This window comes from Equus caballus, chromosome 26 (genome assembly GCF_041296265.1).
Source record: "Equus caballus isolate H_3958 breed thoroughbred chromosome 26, TB-T2T, whole genome shotgun sequence".
In the NCBI taxonomy this organism is placed as follows: Eukaryota; Metazoa; Chordata; class Mammalia; order Perissodactyla; family Equidae; genus Equus; species Equus caballus.
Window position 1 is genome coordinate 42,885,196 of NC_091709.1, and position 20,695 is coordinate 42,905,890.

The 20,695-nt window shown below is 42.5% G+C and overlaps 1 protein-coding gene across 5 annotated transcripts in view; it reads right to left on the reverse strand.

Moving 5' to 3' along the window:
• DSCAM (DS cell adhesion molecule) overlaps nt 1-20,695 on the reverse strand; it is a 690,516-nt gene that overhangs the window by 24,495 nt on the left and 645,326 nt on the right. For all 5 annotated transcript variants that reach the window (XR_011433076.1, XM_023630201.2, XM_070252706.1 and 2 more), the window contains 3 exons: nt 12,172-12,202; nt 5,982-6,097; nt 2,411-2,560 (listed from right to left, as the gene is read on the reverse strand). Coding sequence is in view for 4 of the 5 variants with exons in the window: in XM_023630201.2 (XP_023485969.2) it covers nt 2,411-2,560; nt 5,982-6,097; nt 12,172-12,202 (297 nt within the window). In the remaining variant the exon portion in view is untranslated. The remainder of the gene's footprint in view (nt 1-2,410; nt 2,561-5,981; nt 6,098-12,171; nt 12,203-20,695) is intronic.

The following is a 20,695-nucleotide window of genomic DNA, read 5'->3' on the forward strand; positions in this document are numbered from 1 at the left end:
GTGACTCAGATCTTGGTTTGTGGCTTCTCCTCAGTGGAGGTCTTCCCCAAAGACTCAGATCCGAGGTAGCCCCTTTCACTCTCCCCACACTCCCACTGACTCACCATCAGACGATCGTGTTCTATTTTTTCCTAGTACTTATTGACAAACAAAAAATAACTTAGCTCCTTCTTTAAAACGTCTGACTTCCTCCACTAAGATGAACTGAATGTCTTTTTGCATCTTACAATGGATCCCTATCATCCAGCACTGGGCCGTATGTAAAGTAAAACCTTAACAAATATGTTTGAGCCAGAATGAACGAATTCTTAAAGCTTTCCAAACATGCTTACAATGTTATAGCCATGGGAGACACAGACATGTCCCTCCCATGTGCCTTCTACCTGCCATGCACCTCTCACTGGCTACAATTTCTACTTGTGACTGAGATGTACATCTGTTGATATGTTGAATGTCATCAAATCAACTTTTATTCTGGGACTGATCATGCAATTGGAAGTTTCCCAGTGCTTTACTTTCACTGTCTCCTCTCCCGACTTGTCTTGACTATTTATGACTAGACTTTGTGTGTTTCTTTGTTTGTGGAACATTAAAGGGAGGTGGAAATGCGTGTTCTTTTTACCTGGCAGAAAGAATTGATGTGCTGTAGCGTGGTGAGCTTGAGGGAGCCTGCACCGATTTACTAAAAGGGCAGGGATACGAAGAACACTTCTTCCTGGCTTCTATGTGACACGTGTCTAACATTTGGGGAAGTGTTTCTCAGTGAGGGATCCAGACAACCAGCATGAGAATCATCCAGGATGTCTGTTACAATACAGATTCCTGGGCCCTGCCCTAGACAAAGTGGATCAGAATCTCTGGGGTAGACCCTGGAGTGAGTATTTTAAACAAGCACGGTTGATTCTGACGCACACCAAAGGTTGGGAACGCCAGCGGGGGCAACTGTCTCCGTTCTCCGTCTCTTTCCTGCTAATGCCTCTGTTAACTTCCATGCTGAGTGGGACAAAGGAATATTGAAGTCAAGGATCCATCGATCTAAGTCCCCTGGGGTCTATAATCTTTCCCTGATTTAACAGCAATACGTGGCTCGGAAACCCATCATGGCAGTATCCTGATGTGGCCAGAAGCAGGACCAGCCAGAACACAACACAACAGGAAAGCCAATAGCTGGAGAGAATCTCAAGGACCTTGAGACAGTTTTTAAGAGCAAGGCCCTCGTCCATACACACCCCTTCACAAAGCTAATTCTCACTCATGCCCCATTCACGTCTTCAGAATGTGCTAATGCCATCAAAGAAGGAAGAGGGTGAGGTTAGACAGAAGGGAGAAATAAAAGACTTCTTTAGCATATTCTTGAAAACAATTTCTCAAATGAATTTCAATAACTGTTAAAACTGTTTTCTTGCATATTACAATGTAAATAATAGGAAAACTGTTTTTAACAGATTTATTTAGGAACCAACAAGTTTGCTTCATGAAGTTCAGTGCATTTCACAAATGCCTTAGAAGTCAGAAATTATGAAGAATAGCCTTTAATAGTATAATGTTTATTTTTCCCATTACAACACTCTACCCTAAGAATGTAAATTTTTGCAAAGAGAGTGATTAGGGATTTAAGAGTTGCACATCAAAGCATCCAAAAAGACAATAATCGGGACATCAATTTCTCAGGCTTTAAAGAGATTTAGGAACAATTTCAATTAGGAAGGAACAAGACTATCTAATTAATAAGCTCTAGATACTTATTCAGAGATTTAATTTCATTGCAGTAATTAATTTCCATATATCATGGCTGCAAATATTATTAACTAAACCAAACATAATACCCAGATTAACCAGAATTATAATTTTTCTCAAACAGTGTGTTCAGGAGAAAAGCATAAGCTCTGAGGACAGACAGATCTACAGCTAAATTGTGGTTTCACTACGTGTTATGCGGAGAACTTTGGGCTGTTTACCTAACTGCTTTCACACTCTGTTTTCTCATCTGTAGAATAGGCGCTGTAACATCTGCATTATAAGTAGGCACTTTGCAGGGTTCTTGCACAGATAACAGACACAATATCATCTTTCTATCCCAATCCTGGCATAGAGTAGATACATGCTAATATTAATTAACTTCCCTTTTTCCTATGTTGTGTAAATTAAAAAAATTAACTTGACCGGAAATTTCTAGTGCTTTTGTAGTAAACCAATACCAAGAGTTATTGGCTTCAACTGACACAATTTTAATAACAGCTGAAATCAAACAAGAGAAACTCAATGTCCCAATTACAGATGTTATCACACCTGTTTGTTTCTTAGGCATAGGGCTGAAAAGCCCCACATTTCCCTTTCATCAGGACAGAGCATTAAGGCGTTCTCTGCACCGAGAACATCCATACAGTTTAAGTGATGTTTGACCACTCACTCGTTCCCGGCCGAGCGTCCGAAACGTCCACTAAGGGTCCGGTGGCCTGCGACACTGATTGGTAGTGGACCGTGTGTGTGACCGTCAGGGACTTCTGTTTAGCTGCCTCTCCAAAGTCAGCATCCGTCAACAGAACCGTCGAGCGATCATCTACAGCACAGCGAGGACACAGAAAGCCAAACACATTTATAGCCCCCTTTAAATGACTCTCTGGCCTTTTTTCTCATAGGTACTTGAGTTATTATTAATAGCAACAATAATAATAACCTCATCAATAGCAGCAAAAACAACTAAAAATTCAAGCACTGCATTAGAATTACTCTAGAATGCCAAAAAGAGAAAATTATCCTTAGGGGTTGACTCCGGGGCCTGAGTTAAAGGGAGGGATCGAAGAGAAAAGTCGCTCGTCTCCCTTGGGGCTTGGTTTCTTCTCATTAAGCAAACATTGATTTGGGGAGGCCTGTTACAGCCATCCGTTTAATAGAGTTTTGGATATATGTGTTTGTTAAAAGCTCATCTGAGACATGGCCAGCCACGTCATCACCACCCAGCGATGGGGCTGCCATTGGAAACAAGCTCTGTTTGCAGAACTGGAAAAACTCCACTGCAGTTGTCTACACTGGGGTTGACCCTCAGACTGGACTTGGCAAATGTTTGGGGTCAGGGGGTGGGGAGGAGAGAAGGGTCAGTCTTCAGAGCATAGTAATTCTTCTATTTTAGAGTTTTGGAGGTATGTTCTTTTTCTTCCCACCTTTTCTGAGCTCTAATTACTCTAGAACATCCTTTAATTGACTGCTCAAAATGACTCACTTGTCAGATTTCCAAAGTCCTATTAGCGTAGGCACTTAAAGGTTAGAGAAGCAGGAACCTGGCCTCCGATGAATTAGGAGCATTTTAGTGCTTGGAGAAGGAGCGGTTGGTTGAGCTGTGTGTCATTATTTCGTTGTCTCAAGATTTTCATTACTTTGTTGTGATACTTTTCACATTTTCTTAAGAGCTTTTTTACTCCAAGGGAAACTTCCGTTAAGATATGGATTTTTCATAAATTTTCAAGCATTGCAGCCCAGGACGATGTTCACATGAGCTTATCAGTCAGCCAGGACCACGCTACAGCGTGCCTTGACACGGAACGGTAATGTGAAAGTCATAAACAACACAGCGAGACTTCTGTGCCCAAAAAAGGCTCTGAACAGAACGAACCTTACAAAATCCAATTCCTCAGGCTCTGGCAGGAAAGGAAAGCTTCTTGAAGTCAGAATAAAATTTCTTGGCAGAGAAATAGAGGAAACACTGCCAAGATGTCTGCTGGCATCCCAGGGTGTGGTGCAGCACAGGTTGACACTGTAGCAGAAGCCAGGGCTCATCTTGGGGGGCCGGCACCCCAGCCTGCACTTGACCCTCAAATACAGCTGTCTTTCTACAGAGACAGGTTCTTACAACTGGACCTGGCCTCAGAGGCCTGACATCTACATTGGTGTTTCATTAATAATACTGGTGTGTTGCAGTTTCTAACATGTGGCCCCGCTAAGAGCAAACCAGATATCCACAGGGCTAGGTTACAAAGTTTTAATGGGGAATTTCAGGTGTCTGTCAGTTTGTGAGGTTAACCATTCATTCCGGCTAGAAATTAATGGCCCTCTCATATTGGATTCTCATAGTCAGAGCCCAGAGCATTTTACAGCATCACATTTTTACTTCCCCAATAATTAGAAAATGCCATCGACCAACTGTCAGGCATCACCAGCAGGTCAATGACTCTTGGTGATAGATGATCCTGTAAGGAATGTGATGCATCTCTGGCTAAGGGTCATTATTACTTACAGAAATGATGAGCACACCTTCCTCTGGTTTGAGGCCAGCAATGACTAGCCATTGAAAAGCGATGCACCACTCCCAGGATCCACCTGGCTATCTATTTTAACAGCCATAAGCAAAGCTATTGACAAGTCCAGTGAGAAAAATTTAGCAAATATCTGAACCAAAAGGCCAAAGGAATTACATTTTGATTTTTGAACTGATGTTTCCAAGGAGATTTTAGTTTTAATATCCAATCTATTGAGTTCAATAAGAGAGATTCCAGATAGCCTGAAAAGAAAAGATAACCAAAAACGAAAGAGTGCCTTGTCCTGATGCAAGCAGGCTAATAAAACCCTGTGTATTTTAGGATGGGTAGAGCACCCTCACACAACATGGGTGGGGTTTAATGGAAGCTGGTTGGTCCAGGGCCACACTGGACTCGACAGGCCTTCTGTAAGTGCTGCTATGCCTGGAGCAACCTTGAATCCAGCAAGGGCAGCCCAGGCCTTAGAAGTCAGGAGCCATTAAGTCAAGCTGTCTTTGCTGTTTTGTTAGAACATAATAAAAGCAGGGCAGGGGCAAGGGGCAGTGGAGATGTTCTGCCAGTCTGGCCATTTATCACTGCCTTCCAGGCAGGAGGGAGCTAGGGTACATGCCAGGAGTTGGGTAGTTTTAGCCAAATCACAGAAAAGGATTACCATGGGACCCAGTGCTAGCAAACACCTTCCAGAACAAACACAGAGCGAAGGTGGAAAAGACGCAGCCGCGGCAGCCTCCCTCAGAGTCTGTTTCCATGGGTACTGGAATTCTCAGTGGTACTTCTAAAGTGAGGCATTCTGGGAAGTAGCCTTTAATACGGAAGCAGGTGGCGACAGCCAGTCACCTGAGGAGAAGCAGGTGGCCAAGCAGGGGCCCTTCCTGGCTCTGCTCCTCACTGTCTGTGAGACCTGCAAGTGACGGACCCTCTTGGCGGCCCAGTTACAAAGAAGTGCCCTTTTCCTATGTTGTTTGGGAGGGCTGAATTAAAGATTTCACATAGGGAGCTTACAAAAGTACGTGACATTTAGAGAGCTCTCAATAAATGTTAGCTATTCTTCTGATCATTATTGCATGAGAATATAAAGCCTCCGATTCTGGAATAAATAGAACTATCCAGGAATATGGTGTGGGACAGTGGGCTTCCAGTGGAAAGAGCCCAGAAGGAGTCGAGACACCAGGCTTCTGGGTGAACAAGCCACAGAAGCCCTCCCTCCAGGTGTCTGTTTGGTAGTTGTGAAATAAGGGAGCTGGGTGTTTCCCAATGCACTGGGGAGGAAACCATTCCAGGCTGTTTATGGGGTGCTGGAGGATGGTGCAAAGACACTTGTTTGTGCAGTGTTAAGTAGAGTTCAAATGTTTTCTTTCATGACGGGCTTATTGGAGTTGACAAGGAGAGGATAAAGTCAATTTCCAAGATGCGGCTTTGGCGTGGGGCCCTTCTAGGTTTATTTGATTCCAGGTGTTCATTCTTTGGAGCAGCACCAATAAACTCTCCAAGAAAGACCCAACATGGGTCAGATTTGGGGAACTCCTGTCTCAGGTGACCTGTCAGATATATATAAGTTCATTTTCCCCTATATGTGCTGGCACTTATTATTTTCCTCAATAACAATTCTCTATCTTCTAACTTCTTGCTCAGGTAGCATCCAAGACGTTCCAATATCTACTGGGGTTTGGGCTGAGAGGGCAGAGCTGCAGCAGCCACATTGTGTAAAGCGGCAAACAGGCACCTTACCGATGGTCTCCATTGTGTCTCTCTCTTCAATCAGAAGCTGGGCCCTGGGTATGTCAATGTGCATTCTCAGGGTTTGTTGTTGCTTGCTCAAGGTATCTGAAGTCCGGGTATTCTTACTGGAATAAAATAAGGGGGGATGCATTAACAAACACAGTCCAGTGTTACGTTATGCCAACATAGGCTTGCACATCAACTTGGTTTATGATCTAATTATGTGAATGCTTGTGTGTGGGGGGAAAAGGCCATGACTGGAGATTTTTTCCTTCATTCAAATGATATTTATTAATATTAAATTTCAGCAGTCAATTGTGAGGTTCAGAAATACAAATTGTCAATAGAGATTGGTTCAATATCAATAGAACCTTCGGAATTTCTCATTTCCTGAGTAAAAGCTAAGTGAAACAAAAAATCAATTTTTAAACCAAGAACAGTTTCATTTGTCAGATATAAGCTATCCCAATGATGGAAAGGGAGGAAGCGTGTGCACCGGCTGGTCACTGGATGGGGCTTTTACTAATGGATTTGTATCTATATCTGGTGTCATTTTATTTTTGTTCTAGTAACAAATCATAAACCTTGTTAGCTTTCCTGACAATAGTTTAGTTTTCCTAACCGACATTACATCTTAGAATAGAAAAATAAAACAATTACAATAAGAATTTTATTTCAAAATTTGTGTACCAGAAAATGATCTTAGAGTGAGCTGTCTTCTAAAAGTAAATGAAAATAAGTAGTAAAACTGTATGGTATAATCAAATTCAGTTATAGCCTGTAGTAAAAAAAATCTGCAGGTTGCACAAAAATACAAAAAAATCGATAAAGGCTGTAATTAGTAACCCATATCAGAAGAATGGTTGTTTGGTCTTTACAGAATTAGAAGAATTGAGTCGATTAAAATAATGGTTACTGAAACACCCTCTAAGAAGCAGCAGTCCGTCAGGTAATTCAATCAATGTGATAATTTACAGCATTCGTAAATCCAGCTCAATCATCAAAATCTGTTTTGAGGAAGATTTCTGGAGCCCGAGTTCACTCAATGAGTTACCCCTCTGCTAGTTACTTTTCACAGAGAACAAGAAATGGGGCGTCCACACTACAGCTCAAATGCTTTTTGCTCTAACATCCCCTAGGAGTCCCAGATCCTTCCTTGTCAATGGGGACTTGCCCATTCTTGAACCTTGTGGCTGAAGAAACGTTAATAATCTGAAGGTCGAGTTTGCTCAAGAACCCTGTAGACATTTTCATGCTCATGTCTGAGTTAATATTCTGAATATTTTATAATGGTCCTTCCTTCACTGAGTGTAACCAAAACAACTCATGAAAACAACACCTTCAGAAAGGTGTTCCCACTCGGGACTTGATCTTGAACGAGATTTCTTGCTCCACAGATGAGTAACTGGGTTAGGCAGCTAGATCATAGTAATTACACAAAGCCCAAAGTCAAATGTTTTGGCCTGAATTTTTCTGACGGTCTATATACTCTTTTCAATTACTAGTAAGTTCTCACTTTATTTGTGTTTAAGAAAAAAAGCAAAGATTCAAATACTTGAATGAGGAGCGTTTTGGTTACTTAGGGGGCTGCAGCCATGTTATGCTTAGACAAGTCTATTTCTCCAAAAACATATGGGGAACTACTCCTCTGTGAATATCTGAAAGATCTGTTTAGAAACTTCACTGGGGACCTGAGCTTGTCCTTGCACCAAAAATAGCAGTGTGAGCTAGTTCCTTCTGCTCATGATGAATAGTTATGAGGCAGCCAGCGGCTGCTCTATTAAACGGCGATGACCCCAAGTGCAGGCTATCCGAACAACGAGGGGTCCGCTGGCAGATTGACACAGGAAGCCAGTGAAATAACTGGTGTGTGCCACTGCAATTGGCACAAAGACTGAGAATATGATTAAACTTGGTGACCGAGGACAATCAGAGCTGGAGGTTAACTCCTCCTCCTGGAAAGACTGTAGGCTGCCAGGCGCTGCAGCTGAAAGGCAAGATCATGGGCCAATGAACCTTGAGATTCATGGGCTCATTGTTTCTCCCTCCCTTTGCATTTGCTGTTCCCTTTGCTTAGAACACACTCCCACTGCCCCCCTGATACCCATGTGGCTGGCTGCCTTGCTTCCATCTTTTCAATGGAGCTGGATTGGCCCTGCTGTGGGAACTCCTCACGCATCTTCTCTTCATTCTCTAATTTTGTCTCCTTACCACTTCATACTCTCTAGCATATATTTAACTGATTTATCTTTTTACTATCTGTCTCTCCCACTGGAATATAGGCTCTACAAGGGTTATTTTCATCTGTTTTGTTCCCTGTGTATCCCTGGAACTTAGGGCAGTATGTGGCCAAAGTAGGTGCCCAATAAATACTTGTTGAAGATTGTTGACTAAATCGTGTCGTTTGGAGGTACAGTGTGAGCTCAGTGACCTGTCCTGGAGACTTCGCTTTGGGGACATAATGTTCTTCTCATTCTAAAAGGGTTATTAGGTCCCAACTAAACTGTTTCTTTAACTTAATCTTTGCTGCTATATTTTATAATTTATTGTTATATGAAGGCTGACTCTCCAAAATTATAACAATCGGTCAGCAGAACAGCAGCAAACCTTAAAAAAAAAAAAGCTATTTAATGGAACCTCATTTGTGACCTGGAAAAAGATTCTGAAGGCTTTCACTGTGGAAACAAAATTGCATCTTTTATATGATATGGGATTATGCTAAATGTATTAGTTATTATTGAAATATAATCTTCCACCATCCATTTGCCATCTGCCTGTCTGATTAAAATGACAGGGAGCTGACGCTGGCTCACAGTGTATGGTATGTCTGGGCTTAGTCAGTGAATTACTCGCAGTTGCCACAACTCTTCAAAGTCTCAATATTTCCTTAAATGTGTGGAAAAGAACTGATGAAGATGCCTGCACATCACACCCTCCCCCAATGTGATAGGGAGCATTCTCTAAGTATAAAATAACGATAGGGCTCTCCGGATCATTTATCGTTATAACAGTTGGGTGGGTGTTTTGGTTTTTGGTTTTCTTTTTCACTATGTGTATAAAAATGAGAACATCAAAAAAGCTAACCTAATTTAAACTTTTAATTTGAATCCTTCTCTGACTATAACTAGCTCTTGCTAACACTGGTCCTTGGACATTAACCACATGTCGGTTAGTGCCTTAGAGCAGGCCAGTCCTTCTTAGAAGGCTGGGATTTTAAAAAAAATTGCTTCTGCCTAATCATATAAAAAGAAAATCCCTTCGATGTGGGCATGGTGGGCGAAGTCTCTCTTCTCTCTCTTCTTTGGGGTGATTTGCTTGGGTGAAGTGGATGAGTGTCCAGAAGCACGAGGCCCAGTGATGGGAGATGGTATCACGTGGGAGACGCCCTGGGGGGCTCCAGGTTGTCTGTGTTTGCCCTACAGTTGCAATAGCCTGTCTGGCCCTGGGACAGCTAATCCCGCTGAAATACACAGGAAACCCGCTGAAATTCCACTTCTTTGTAGAACGTGGTTGGAAAATTCATGCTACCTTCGCCAAGATCACAGAATAGTAAAGCTAGGAACAGTGTCAAATTGCTGTTTTTAGATGAGGAAAGTAGGACACAGACAGGGGAAATGACTTGCCCAAGATCATCAAACCAGCTGGTGGCAGCGCTAGGCTTGTGGTTCTGTGTTCGCACTGCACCAGCCTGCTAAGTCCTCAACTTCCCAAGAAAGCAGCAGCGAAGATCAGGGACAGCAATCCCATAGCCTTCTCTGCACCAATGGATGTGACTTGCCTAGACTTCCTGGGCCACATTTGAAATCCAGTTGGCCCCAAACTCACCAGGTAGGTCACCAGGTCTTTTGTTGCTGGGCCCATTAACCTGCCAAACTCAGATTGAACTGACCCTTCATGATTAAAAGCATTGCTTTTACTTCTAAATTAATCCCACAAAAAAACCCTATCTGAGGAACTTGGAAATTCTCTTCCTTTTCAATCGCTTTCACCCTTTGGAAGAAAACCACCTCAACTATCTTAAGTGGGAGTAATTACTAGTTTTAATCTTCCTAATTTCATGTTGGAAACTGTCAATTGCAAACAGCATTAAGTCCTGCCCTCATCAACAGGTGGTCTTTCAACCAGAGTAATTGCCCTATTAATGAGGAAGATGCTTTCTAATGTCTTGCTTGGGGCTAATGAGAAGGGAGAGGGATGCAGTCTAGGGCACCAGATACCAAATTGTCCTAACTAAACAAACATCGAACATGTCAGAAAACAGACTGTTGTGTCACGGGCTTTGGGCAGAGGCATGATCTGTGGGTTGGGAGTGGATGGAGGAAGTGGCCAGAAGCTCCCAGTGAGGGCTGCAGGAACCAGGCTGGGGTACAAACCAGTGACGTGAACTGGGGTGGGGATGGGGACGAGCTTGCTGTGCTGAGCAACAGTCATGCCCAGTCTAAAGGGGGCACTGTATGTAGCTCCAGACAGCCATTACCATCTAGGCTCTGCCCAGTGTGGCCAGAGCATTTCCAAGACACTCAGAGAGCCAAAATTTCATGTGAAATCTCTTGATTTTTAAATGTCATCAATGAATTCATATTTTCAAGTCTATATTAGAAAATTTATTTTTTTAGGTAGATAAGTCACTGTAAATCGCATGACTCTGGCTTGATTTTTGTTTTCCAGATGTTTTGTCAAATTTGTTCAACACAAGGGCACATGCTGGATGCCTTCCAGGTGACCACAGACATGTCCTAATACTTGCTTAGCAACAAGTACAGACTTTCACAAGACATGGACTCAAGGCATTTCATACAGATTTTCACAATCTTCCCATGCAAGTTTGGTCTAGTGTGACGTGATTAGATGTCCATTATGAAGGAGATATTTTACAGTCACTTGCATCTCCGAGCTCTCCTCTGAGCTCCAGATTCCTGCTACCAGCTATCTGTTTTATACTGTCATTGGATGCTCAAAAAGCATCCCAAATTCAACAGGACCCATACAGGTCTTTTTGCTCCCGTCAACATCTTCCCGCCCGTGCCCTGCAAAAAAAGTCCCTACCCAGCATCTATCTTCCCAATCTTGGCAAATGGCACCAATGTTCATCTAATTGCTCACACCACATATTTCAGAGTTATCCTTGGTTCCTCCATATCCTTTACTGCAATTCACACTGTTTTAAAGCACAATATGGCCAAACAAAGATGTCTGTGGGAAACGTCCTCCATGGGCTGATGGTAGTTGACCTTTGCCTTAGGTCTTCAAAGATACTGGTGAGATGGGACATGGGCTCTTTGTGAACAACAAAAAAGTACTAATTTTATAGGCAAAGATGGGGAGGGGAGTTAAACTGTGGTGGAGGAGGGAGTGGGAAGAGACCCCATACGCCATACTCCATCCTCTTTCTCTCCCTACATTAGTCATCCTAAAATGGCAACATCAAATTCACCATCAGGGTCCCTGATATTTTTCCTATCTGGTTCCAAGACTCTGATTATTGTTTTTTTCACTTTTGGTTTAATCATTACAATATAAAAGGCCTAACATGCAAATATCAGGGTGTCTTTTACAGTTGCGAACATTCACTTACTTATCCAAATACTCTAGTCATTCATCTACTCAACAATTATGAGTGCAGGAATTACAGTGCTGGGTGCTCCTAAAAGGATGATGAAATATCAGGCTGTGACCTCCAAGACCAGACAGAGAATAGATATTTACAGAAGAAGTTGTTGAGTGCTCTAGTGGAGGGGCACTGAAGATGCCACGGGGGCTGAGGGCCAGCAGACTCTTGAGCAGCCCACTGCTTTGGAAGAGCACAGTGCACAGCACATTTCCTCTTGTGGCTTTCTTTTCACTTGGCTAACTCTGTTAGGAAGAAGGCCTGGCCTCAAAGGTGGTACATTTGGGTAGAAGTAAGGCCACAGCTTCTGGATTATCATGTGTCTCTTCATTCCCAGGTTAGCGGGAAACATTCTATTGGTTGAGTTTTGTCAACAAGAAAACTACATATGGCACGTATAAAAGTATATTAGTTGGTATTTATATATCCAACTAAGTAGTACACGGATATTTTGGTATATAGCCTGGAAATCATATCTCAAAGAGAAAATATGTTATCAATTTCAGACTGTCATCAGAAAAAAAATCATTAAGACAAGTTGGAAATTGTTCTTTTAAACATGATATCTGGGATTCTAGGTCTTGTTCTTACCTCATGAGCATTTCAGCTAAACTCTTTGCATCTGGGGAAAGAAAATTAATATTAGTACATGATAAAAACTCATTAACATTCACTTAGGCATTTATGAAAAATATTCTACAGAGTCAAATGACAAAAGCCATTTTTAAATGTGTGTAATTGTATACCCAGATGACTACTAATAACCTAGAGTTTTATGGATTCCTTATTTCTTCTACATGGGGTATATGTATATATATATATTTTTAATTACAAAAAGATAGCATAATACTCTGGGGCCATAAAAATCATAAAAATTCTCAGACATCTATTAAAGATTTTATTACAACCTATTTGCCACTTTTCAAAAACCCACTTTTACTTTCTCAAGTCAGAAAATTAACATTTTGAAAGTAATTCATTTATGTAGCACAAATTCTACTCTTTTTGTTGTCAGAATTAAAAAGCTTATGATACCATAAATCCCTTTAAAAAGGCACTATTACAGAGCTGTGAATCCTGTATGCGGATCAAAGAATTGTAGAAATGGCATATCGCTGTATCTGGAAACTCAGATGTTTATTTTAAACTCAGAAATAAAACTTTATTTTTCTTCACTGAGGACATTGTTTACCAAGACTTGGTTACCACTCCTGACAAAATAAATCCTGCCTAAAAAGGGTGTACAGAAAAAATTCTGTATTTTTAGTGGCATTGCTTTGAAATTCTCATTTCCCTTAAAATATAATTTGTTCTTTTTACACATCTTGTCCTGGCAAAAATGAACATTTCCTTTCTTAGAACACAAAAGCCTTCTCTTTGCTTTTCTTTCATTGCTCTCTAAAACGTCTTGATGTTAAATGCAGTGTTCGATAAACAGAACTTTCTGGAAGTGGATTCAGGTGACTGTGTGTCTGGATCTATAGAGAAGAAATACGTATGTTGGCACATTTTCATCTTTTCAGGGGCTGACATTTAGATGTAATCTTTTTCCAGTTGGGGAGCAGCACGCTGTTATGGAGAGGTGTGGACGGTCCTAGCAATAACCACATGTGGGCTGGCACCCTCAGGAACCCAAGCTCAGTTCTTCAAGTCAGCCACACCAGTTCCCATTGGAAACCTCACAGCAGGACTCTGGGTTTTTGCACAGATGGGTTCAGTCTGGGAAATGAAACAGCTCCCTTCCACCCCAATCAGATGGCAAAGTAAAGGAAGAAAAACAGTATTTAATTTCCCAGCCCATGCCTTTATATTTATCTGCAAAGACAAAGTAAATACGATGAGCTTCTTCTCTTCCTGAATGAATTAGCACTTGCAAAGTAAATATATGTATATTAAATGCCAGGAGCTGGGGATTAATTAGCTCTATGTAACGACTAAGCAGCGACTAGTTCAATACTCTAAAAAAGAGGGGAAAATTCCAAGGAGTAAACATTTTACTTCCGCTCACTATTGGAAGGGAGCTCAGACTCAAATGGCTTCAGGATGGACCTAGTTTCCTCATTCTGCCCACCATCATCGTTCCTTTTCTATTCCTGAAGCCAATCACTGTGTTCTCTTCTGTGATTTTTCCATATCAGTGTGCTAAGGAATTGCAATGTCCAACAAGTGACAACAGAGGCTTCCTCAAATACTGACATGCTCCAACTGCAAATTTTCCCAGTCTACAATTAGCAGGCGTCTTCATTGAGGCTGAGCTGGTCCACAGGTGTAGGCGCCCAAAGCCATTTTGGTCCACGCTCCTCTAAGCTTAGATACAGACTGCCGTCTCTTCCTGTCCTAGCTACTGTTTCCTCCTTCTGATTTCATCTGGAATTGTGCGAAAAACTGTATTAATGGAAACACTTCTTCTGTGAGTTCACCTTTGAGACACGCTGGTGGAGTTTTAAGTACAGTGATGTGGTCTGGGTGGCACAGGTGGCATCGGGGATCATGAGTGACTGTCTTCTGGGGAGTGGGCATGGGGCCAGCTAGCAACACAGTTGAGTGCATATTAGGGATCTGCATTGTGCCAGTGACTTTAGGACTGCTAGCTTGTGTCCCCTTAACACCTATCCCTGCCTGGGAATTATTATGCCCTCATTCAGAAACCATGAAACAGGGACCCAGATATGCTCAGTCATTTGCTGCAGCTGAGCGGAAATTCATAACCAACATCTGTGGATTCAAACTCTTTTTTTCATCACTATGCTCAAGGCCCTTTGTATATAGAGTGGGACAAGTGTCATATCCTCAGGGACACACAGAGGAGCAGACACCTAGTGCCAGCTGACTGAGGAAGATGATCCCAGGAGGTCACTGTCTCAGGTGGGTCAGTCTGGAAAGATGGAAGACTGCCCGCACCTTAAAGGGACCATGGACTTGGGGAGCACAGACTTGGATGGGAAGAATGCTCCAAGGTACAGCAGTAGTGTGCATCGGAATTCCGAGCTCCTCGGGAAGCAAGGACTAGGTCCGTTTGACTGGACAGAGAAGTTGCCAGGGTCATTGTGAACTGGGGATGGTCAAGACATTAAGGAGCCAAGGGGATGTGACTCTGTGCTACTGGTCATAATCGGGAAGCTTTTACCTGGGCCAAGGGAAGGAGTGGAAGAAGGAGGGCAGAGGTGGTGGAGGTGGGTGCCGGTGCTATTGACTAGCATTAATCAGGCAATCCAGGGTGCTCAGGATGGGGGCTGGGGCGGAGACTTGTTAGCAAAGGTGAGAGGTTGTGAGGGTTGGATGAGAGGGCTGCAGTGAGAGCAGGGGCCGAGGAGGGGATGCCATTACAGTAGGTAAAAGGCATCTGTAGGAATCGAGGACCTACTGGGTATGGAGGCGATGGGCACAGAGACCTAGGGAGTCCAGGGAAATGGCGAGATTTGGGATACACAAGGCTGGGTGTATGGTAACACAAGTGACAGGAATAGGAGTCTCGAAGGACATGGGAGCAGAAATCGGGTGAAGGCTGAGGTGTCTGGCTTCAAACATTGGCAAACTTGAACATATTAAAGTAGGTGGGGGACATGAGCTGAAGCTGGTCAAGGCAGATCTGGAATTGAGTCTGGGAGAGACGCGAGGGCTGCAGTGGAGCTCAGGGTCTTATTCATGTCCATATATGGAGAGTGGAAAGAGATGATGGAATCTCTGACACACGTCTGTTTAGGCGTGAGAAGAGAATCTGGGACAAGTTAAGATAATTTTTTCAAGTCATGGAATCATAGGGTCTTCAGAGCATTGAAGACGTTTCAAGTCAGCCTCCCAATAACGTTTGAATCGCATCCACAATGTCTTGGGCAGACGTCAAAATGAGCTGGGGCCACTGGACTCTGCAGGGAGGGGTCATGCTGCTGCTGCACACACAGTGCCCTACTCTCGCTCCCAGAACTGACCTGTCTATCAAGTCTGTTGACCTCTCCCACCTCAACGTGTCCCCAGGGGACATTTGCTTTTTTCTCTCTCCTCGGTTCAAATCTCATTTACTAGTCAACAGTATCCTCCTGGTCTCCCCAACTCTAATCTCTCAGCCCTCTAAGTGACATCCATGCTGCAGGAAGGGTGATGGATCTGACACACATCCCTCACTGTGTCACACCTGTGCCTTGAAACTCTCAAAGGGACCTCCCTGCCTGTAGGACTCCTCGGCATAGAGCGCGAGCCTTCACATGCTGGTCCCAAGCTGTCTTTCCAGCTCTGTTGTCTCTCACTTCTGATCTTCTGCCTTCATCTTGAGTTTCTGGCTCTTGCATTCTCTGCAGAGACCCCATGACTTTGCTCCTTCAAGTCCCTCTGTTGTCCCACCACCCATGCAGGTGCCACTTGCTCTGTGCATCTTCCCAAGCCTGGCTTTGGTTCTCTGGGCTTCGTGGACCTTGGCACATATGTCCAGTACCGCCTATCCCAATCTGCACTGTGACTTCCTGTTTTTATGTTGTCTCTCTATTGGGCCTTTCATCTTTATCTCCAGGCACAGCCCAGTCCCTGGTAGAAGGTGGAGCCACACTAAGTTTTCTCAGGGATATATTTAATTGTGAGAGACATCTTTCTAGTCTTGCATTGAAATCCCATGATGTAATTTCTACCTGGATACAACAATGACACCTTCTGGAATCATTTACCAACCTTTCAAATATTTCCACGTAGCCACCAGTTCACTGCTTGCCTTCAGCTTTCTCTTTTCCAGGTTAAATTCTTTAATTTTCTCAATCACTCTCCATATGGCATAACTTCTAGGTAATTCTCTGCTTGGGACTCTCCTCTATGAAAGACCTGTAATTTCTTATTATCCTTTATTAAATGAGGCTGAGTGCAGAAACTGGTAATTTTTTGATATTCTTCTTGCACACCAGTGAGAACACAATGATCATTATATGTGTTGCAAATGAATTTTCACAATCTATCTAGGAGACTTTACAATTATCCTTATTAAATTTTATCTCCTTGGCTCCAGCCTTTCAAAATCTCTTAAAATTCGGATTCTTCCCTCTAACACATTAACTTTCCCACCTGGATTTGTGCCACCTCAAAAACCGGCTCAGCCTGTCCAGATTTCAGCTACAGCCTGGTACTCCCTTATCAATCAACCATGTCAAAATGCAAATGGAATTTGTCAGGCCTCTGCACAAACCATCCTTCCTACAACCTAACCTAATTTATTCCAATCTATAATTTCTATAATTTATTGCTTTTGATGATGGGTATGGAATATAACTATTTTCTAACAACTCCAATTTGATGGTTCAAAGATTATCCACAAAGGTCTTGGGATTATGTTTGAAAAAAATTTTGTTCAGAATCCTAATATGTTACCCTTTGGGGTCTAGAGACCAGAACCCCATGGCACTTAATCTCTCCAGTGGGAGAAATAGCTTCCCCTTCGGTGGATTAGCATAGCATTTATTGGTGTCCATAGTGTGCTGCTTATCATTTGGACTTTGTACAATGGCTTGTTGTAAACGTGGTCTGCTTCCCCTACTAGCAAGGGCTTGGGGATATTATTTTATGCAACATCTCCTCCTTCCCCCACCCCGCCCCATGACTAGAACACAGTAGGTTTTGAAAGAATAAATCAATTTAAATAATCAGGGGATCTGATTATTTTCTCAAGCAAGCCGAGTCTTTCCCTTCTTTCCCTCCTTCCTTCCTCCTTTCTCGCCTTCCTTTCTTCCTTCCCTCCCTCCCTTCCTTTTTTATGATTCTTGTTCCACATTTTCTGGTTTGAATAGCACTTCTCCTGGTGCACATCAAAGCAGAGCAGATGTTGAGTCCTTCTTTCTTTTACCTGCCATCTGTGAATATGAGAACATCATCTCAAGCTTCGTTCTTCTTGCCCAATGCAGCTAAACAGTCTTTTGTGTTGCCTGTCACATTTTCCCACAAATTTCAGCTCAGTTCGAGATTTAGACCTGTGACATCTCTTCTAAAGCCCCTTGCTACTCCTACACACCCATCCTCGGCTCTGTGCTCCCTGCTTAATCTTTCGATTTGGGAAATGATGGAGAAATATCACCAGGATAGTCTGGTGATAGTGAAACATGGAAGGAAGGAGTTGTAAAAAAATACATTTTCTAACACTCTGAATGTGCAAAGAGAGCTAGAAAATAAGAACTGAAAGGAGAATTTGATGATCAGAAGGTAACTGGCCATCTCCCTTCAGGAGAGCAGTTTCATTTGAGTGGTGGGGGTAGAAGCAAGACTGAGGATTTGGGAGCTGGTGAGCGGCAATGTCGCTGAGTACAGAATATCCTTTGAAGAATTCAGTGAGGAAAAGACTTAGAGAGAAGGGCAGTAGGTTGAAGATATGCAAACTAGAAGGAATACTTTTTTTCAAACATAGGAGAAGCCTGAGGGGTAGTGAATATATAGAGGTAAAAAATGAATAAACCAAATATTTTCGATGAGCAAAAATAAAATTATAAAGTGGCTATTGATCCCATATATTTTCTGGCCCCACGTTTCACTGATAAACCTTTTAAAGCTAACCTAATATCGAGGGGATGACCTATTTCCTTCTTGAATATTCCTAAGTCTGAAGAAGTTTCATGGAAAGAGAACTGCGGTAGGCAACAGTGACCCAGGCTCTCCTTCTAGTTCTGCCCTAACTGATATGGGATTTTGGACAGGTTGCCTTTAGTTTCCGTGTCACTAAAATCCTTTCAAGTTTATGCTCAACTGATCTGCACAGCTATTGAGAGACTAAAATAAGATAGTGTACAGTAAAGGGTTATAGGAGAGGAAACAGTGAAAAATGGCAAGGGTTAGTACTCTGTTGCTTATTGCACGGTTCAGTTAGTTCTTGGGGAGAGGCACCCCCAGCTGGAGTAGGAGTATCCCGGTGTGGTCTCCCCCACTTCCCACGTTCTTTCTGTGGACCGTTGCTTCCATCTTGGGTCTGCACGTGGCACGAAGGTTCTTATCAAGGAGGCAGTGCAGGCCACATTGTGTCAGGGGAGAGCGCACAGCGAGTCTGAAGGACTGCAGCTGTGCCAGCCTTGAGAGCCTGAGTTGCCTCATTTTTACATGCCCCAACGTTTCTTTAAAAGAGAAAGCTGATTCATAGCCACGTGACTACATTTTCATTTCTGAGGTTCTAGTTAAGCAAAATAGAATATGCTTAGGTTAATATCTCTACTGGGCAGTCCTCGCACACACCCACAGAAACAGAAAGCTGATTTGGGGGCAGCAGACCTCACCCCGTTTTGCCATCTATCAAAAGCTCTTGTTTGCAAGCTCCCTCGCAGCAATCTCTGCCTTTCTGTGGAATGGAACTGGGTCTTATAAACTCGCTATTTTGATAAGGGCTATAAACCTGCATTTACGTTTTTACAAGATGACAAATAGGACTTCCAATCATCAGCGTGCTCAAATGGAAGCTGATTCAAAACCCAAGGCAAAATAAATATCCAGAAAAGAAAACCGTATATACTTGCAATCCGAGAAAACTGCAAGTACAAACAGACAAAATAGAACACCCAGACAGGGCACAGCCTGGTACCAGGGCTGACCTCAGCTCGCTCCCTCCTGACGGTCCACTCTCTGTCCCGTGCTCCATTGGCTGCCCTTGGCTCAGCCCTGCTCCCTACTCTCAGATACAGAAACCTTGTTTACTTAGGTTTGCTGTAACAAGTTTGGAGTTTAGAAAGGATAATTTTATTAAGAAATACTGGCCGAAAAAAAAAAAGGAAAGAAAGGAGGGAAGGAGGGGAGGGAGGGAGCAAGAAAGGAAGGAAGTACAAAGCATAGAACTAGTTTCAGAGTACATGCTTCTAATTCCATCTAAACCGCAACCGCAATTTGGCATTTGTTAGCCTGGCAATTAAGCCCCCAAGGTGCACACTCCCAATTCCTTCACTAACGAATATCGTGGACTTCTGGAGCACAGGAGCCCTACTCGTCAGTGTCATGCCATCTTTGCCTAGTTTAAGTTGACCTCAAGTCTAAGTGTATTAGACTCTTAGATACAATTCTCTTCCCTTATATTATTAAAGTTTAAGCTAATTTTTGGTCTTACATATGAGGAAGGGTTTCTAGCTCATTTGCAGAGCAGATAAATGGCATATCAGAACTCAGAAAATAATGATGACCCCTCATGACCCACCCCTTAAACTGTGCCTGTGTAGAACCACGAGACCTCCTGGAACGGATCAGTTTTATAATATTAGTCCATTTCAGAGCATGTTTAAAATAATAAATATGTTTCTGTTCAAGGGAAGAAGTGCAACTGGCCACAGAAGCGTGGCCCAATTTTATATCATCCATTGATTTTTATCTTTAGTTTATTTGAAGTCTTGGAAGTAGCTTTTTGGCTTGGCACTGCCAGTTGACCCATACTGGCTGGTGCCAACATAAGTTTGCACCCTCTTGGGTAAACTCATGCTAAAGGAGAACGCTTTTAGGGATCCTGGAGTTGATCACTTGACATGAGAATCAAATTTTTATAAGGTTGAGGCTGCTGGGATCGTGGGCCCAGCCAGTGACTCATTCTATAACCTTGCACTTCAAAGGATCTAAAAGAGGGGAAAAATCAGGGCATCTTTAAAAGCAAAACATGGCTTCTGAACTCCTGGATAAGGTTATAGATTTTTTAAAAAATGTAGCACTTGCAGACAATTTAGACTTTAGGAGGTCGCTATGCTCTAAAATTAGTAAAGTGCTCAGGAAGCAAGAATATAGGTTGGCTAAATTGCTTGAGTCCCATTTTCCTTTTTTTTTTTTTTTAATTTTTACATAAAAGACCGTTATGTTGTATTCACCTAACTAGGTTGCTTGTCTATATGGTAAAACATCCCGTGCTTATAAATATTTACTAGTTTCTAGCAACCAAACAATGGAATCAAACAAGGTCAACTATGAGGTTGACCTTACATAGTAACTCTCACAGTGTCCACTAGGAACCCACATGATGTTTTTCTATAATTTAAATTTTCTAATTTCCATTTTTGATTCTGATTGGTGGCTGCTCAGGCAACACTGACATATTATTAGAAATGTCCTTATTTTGGACAATAAAATTATTGTAGGAAGCAACTCTTTCTGTTGAAACTGTAAATATATTTGAACTCATTCTAACCCAGGCACA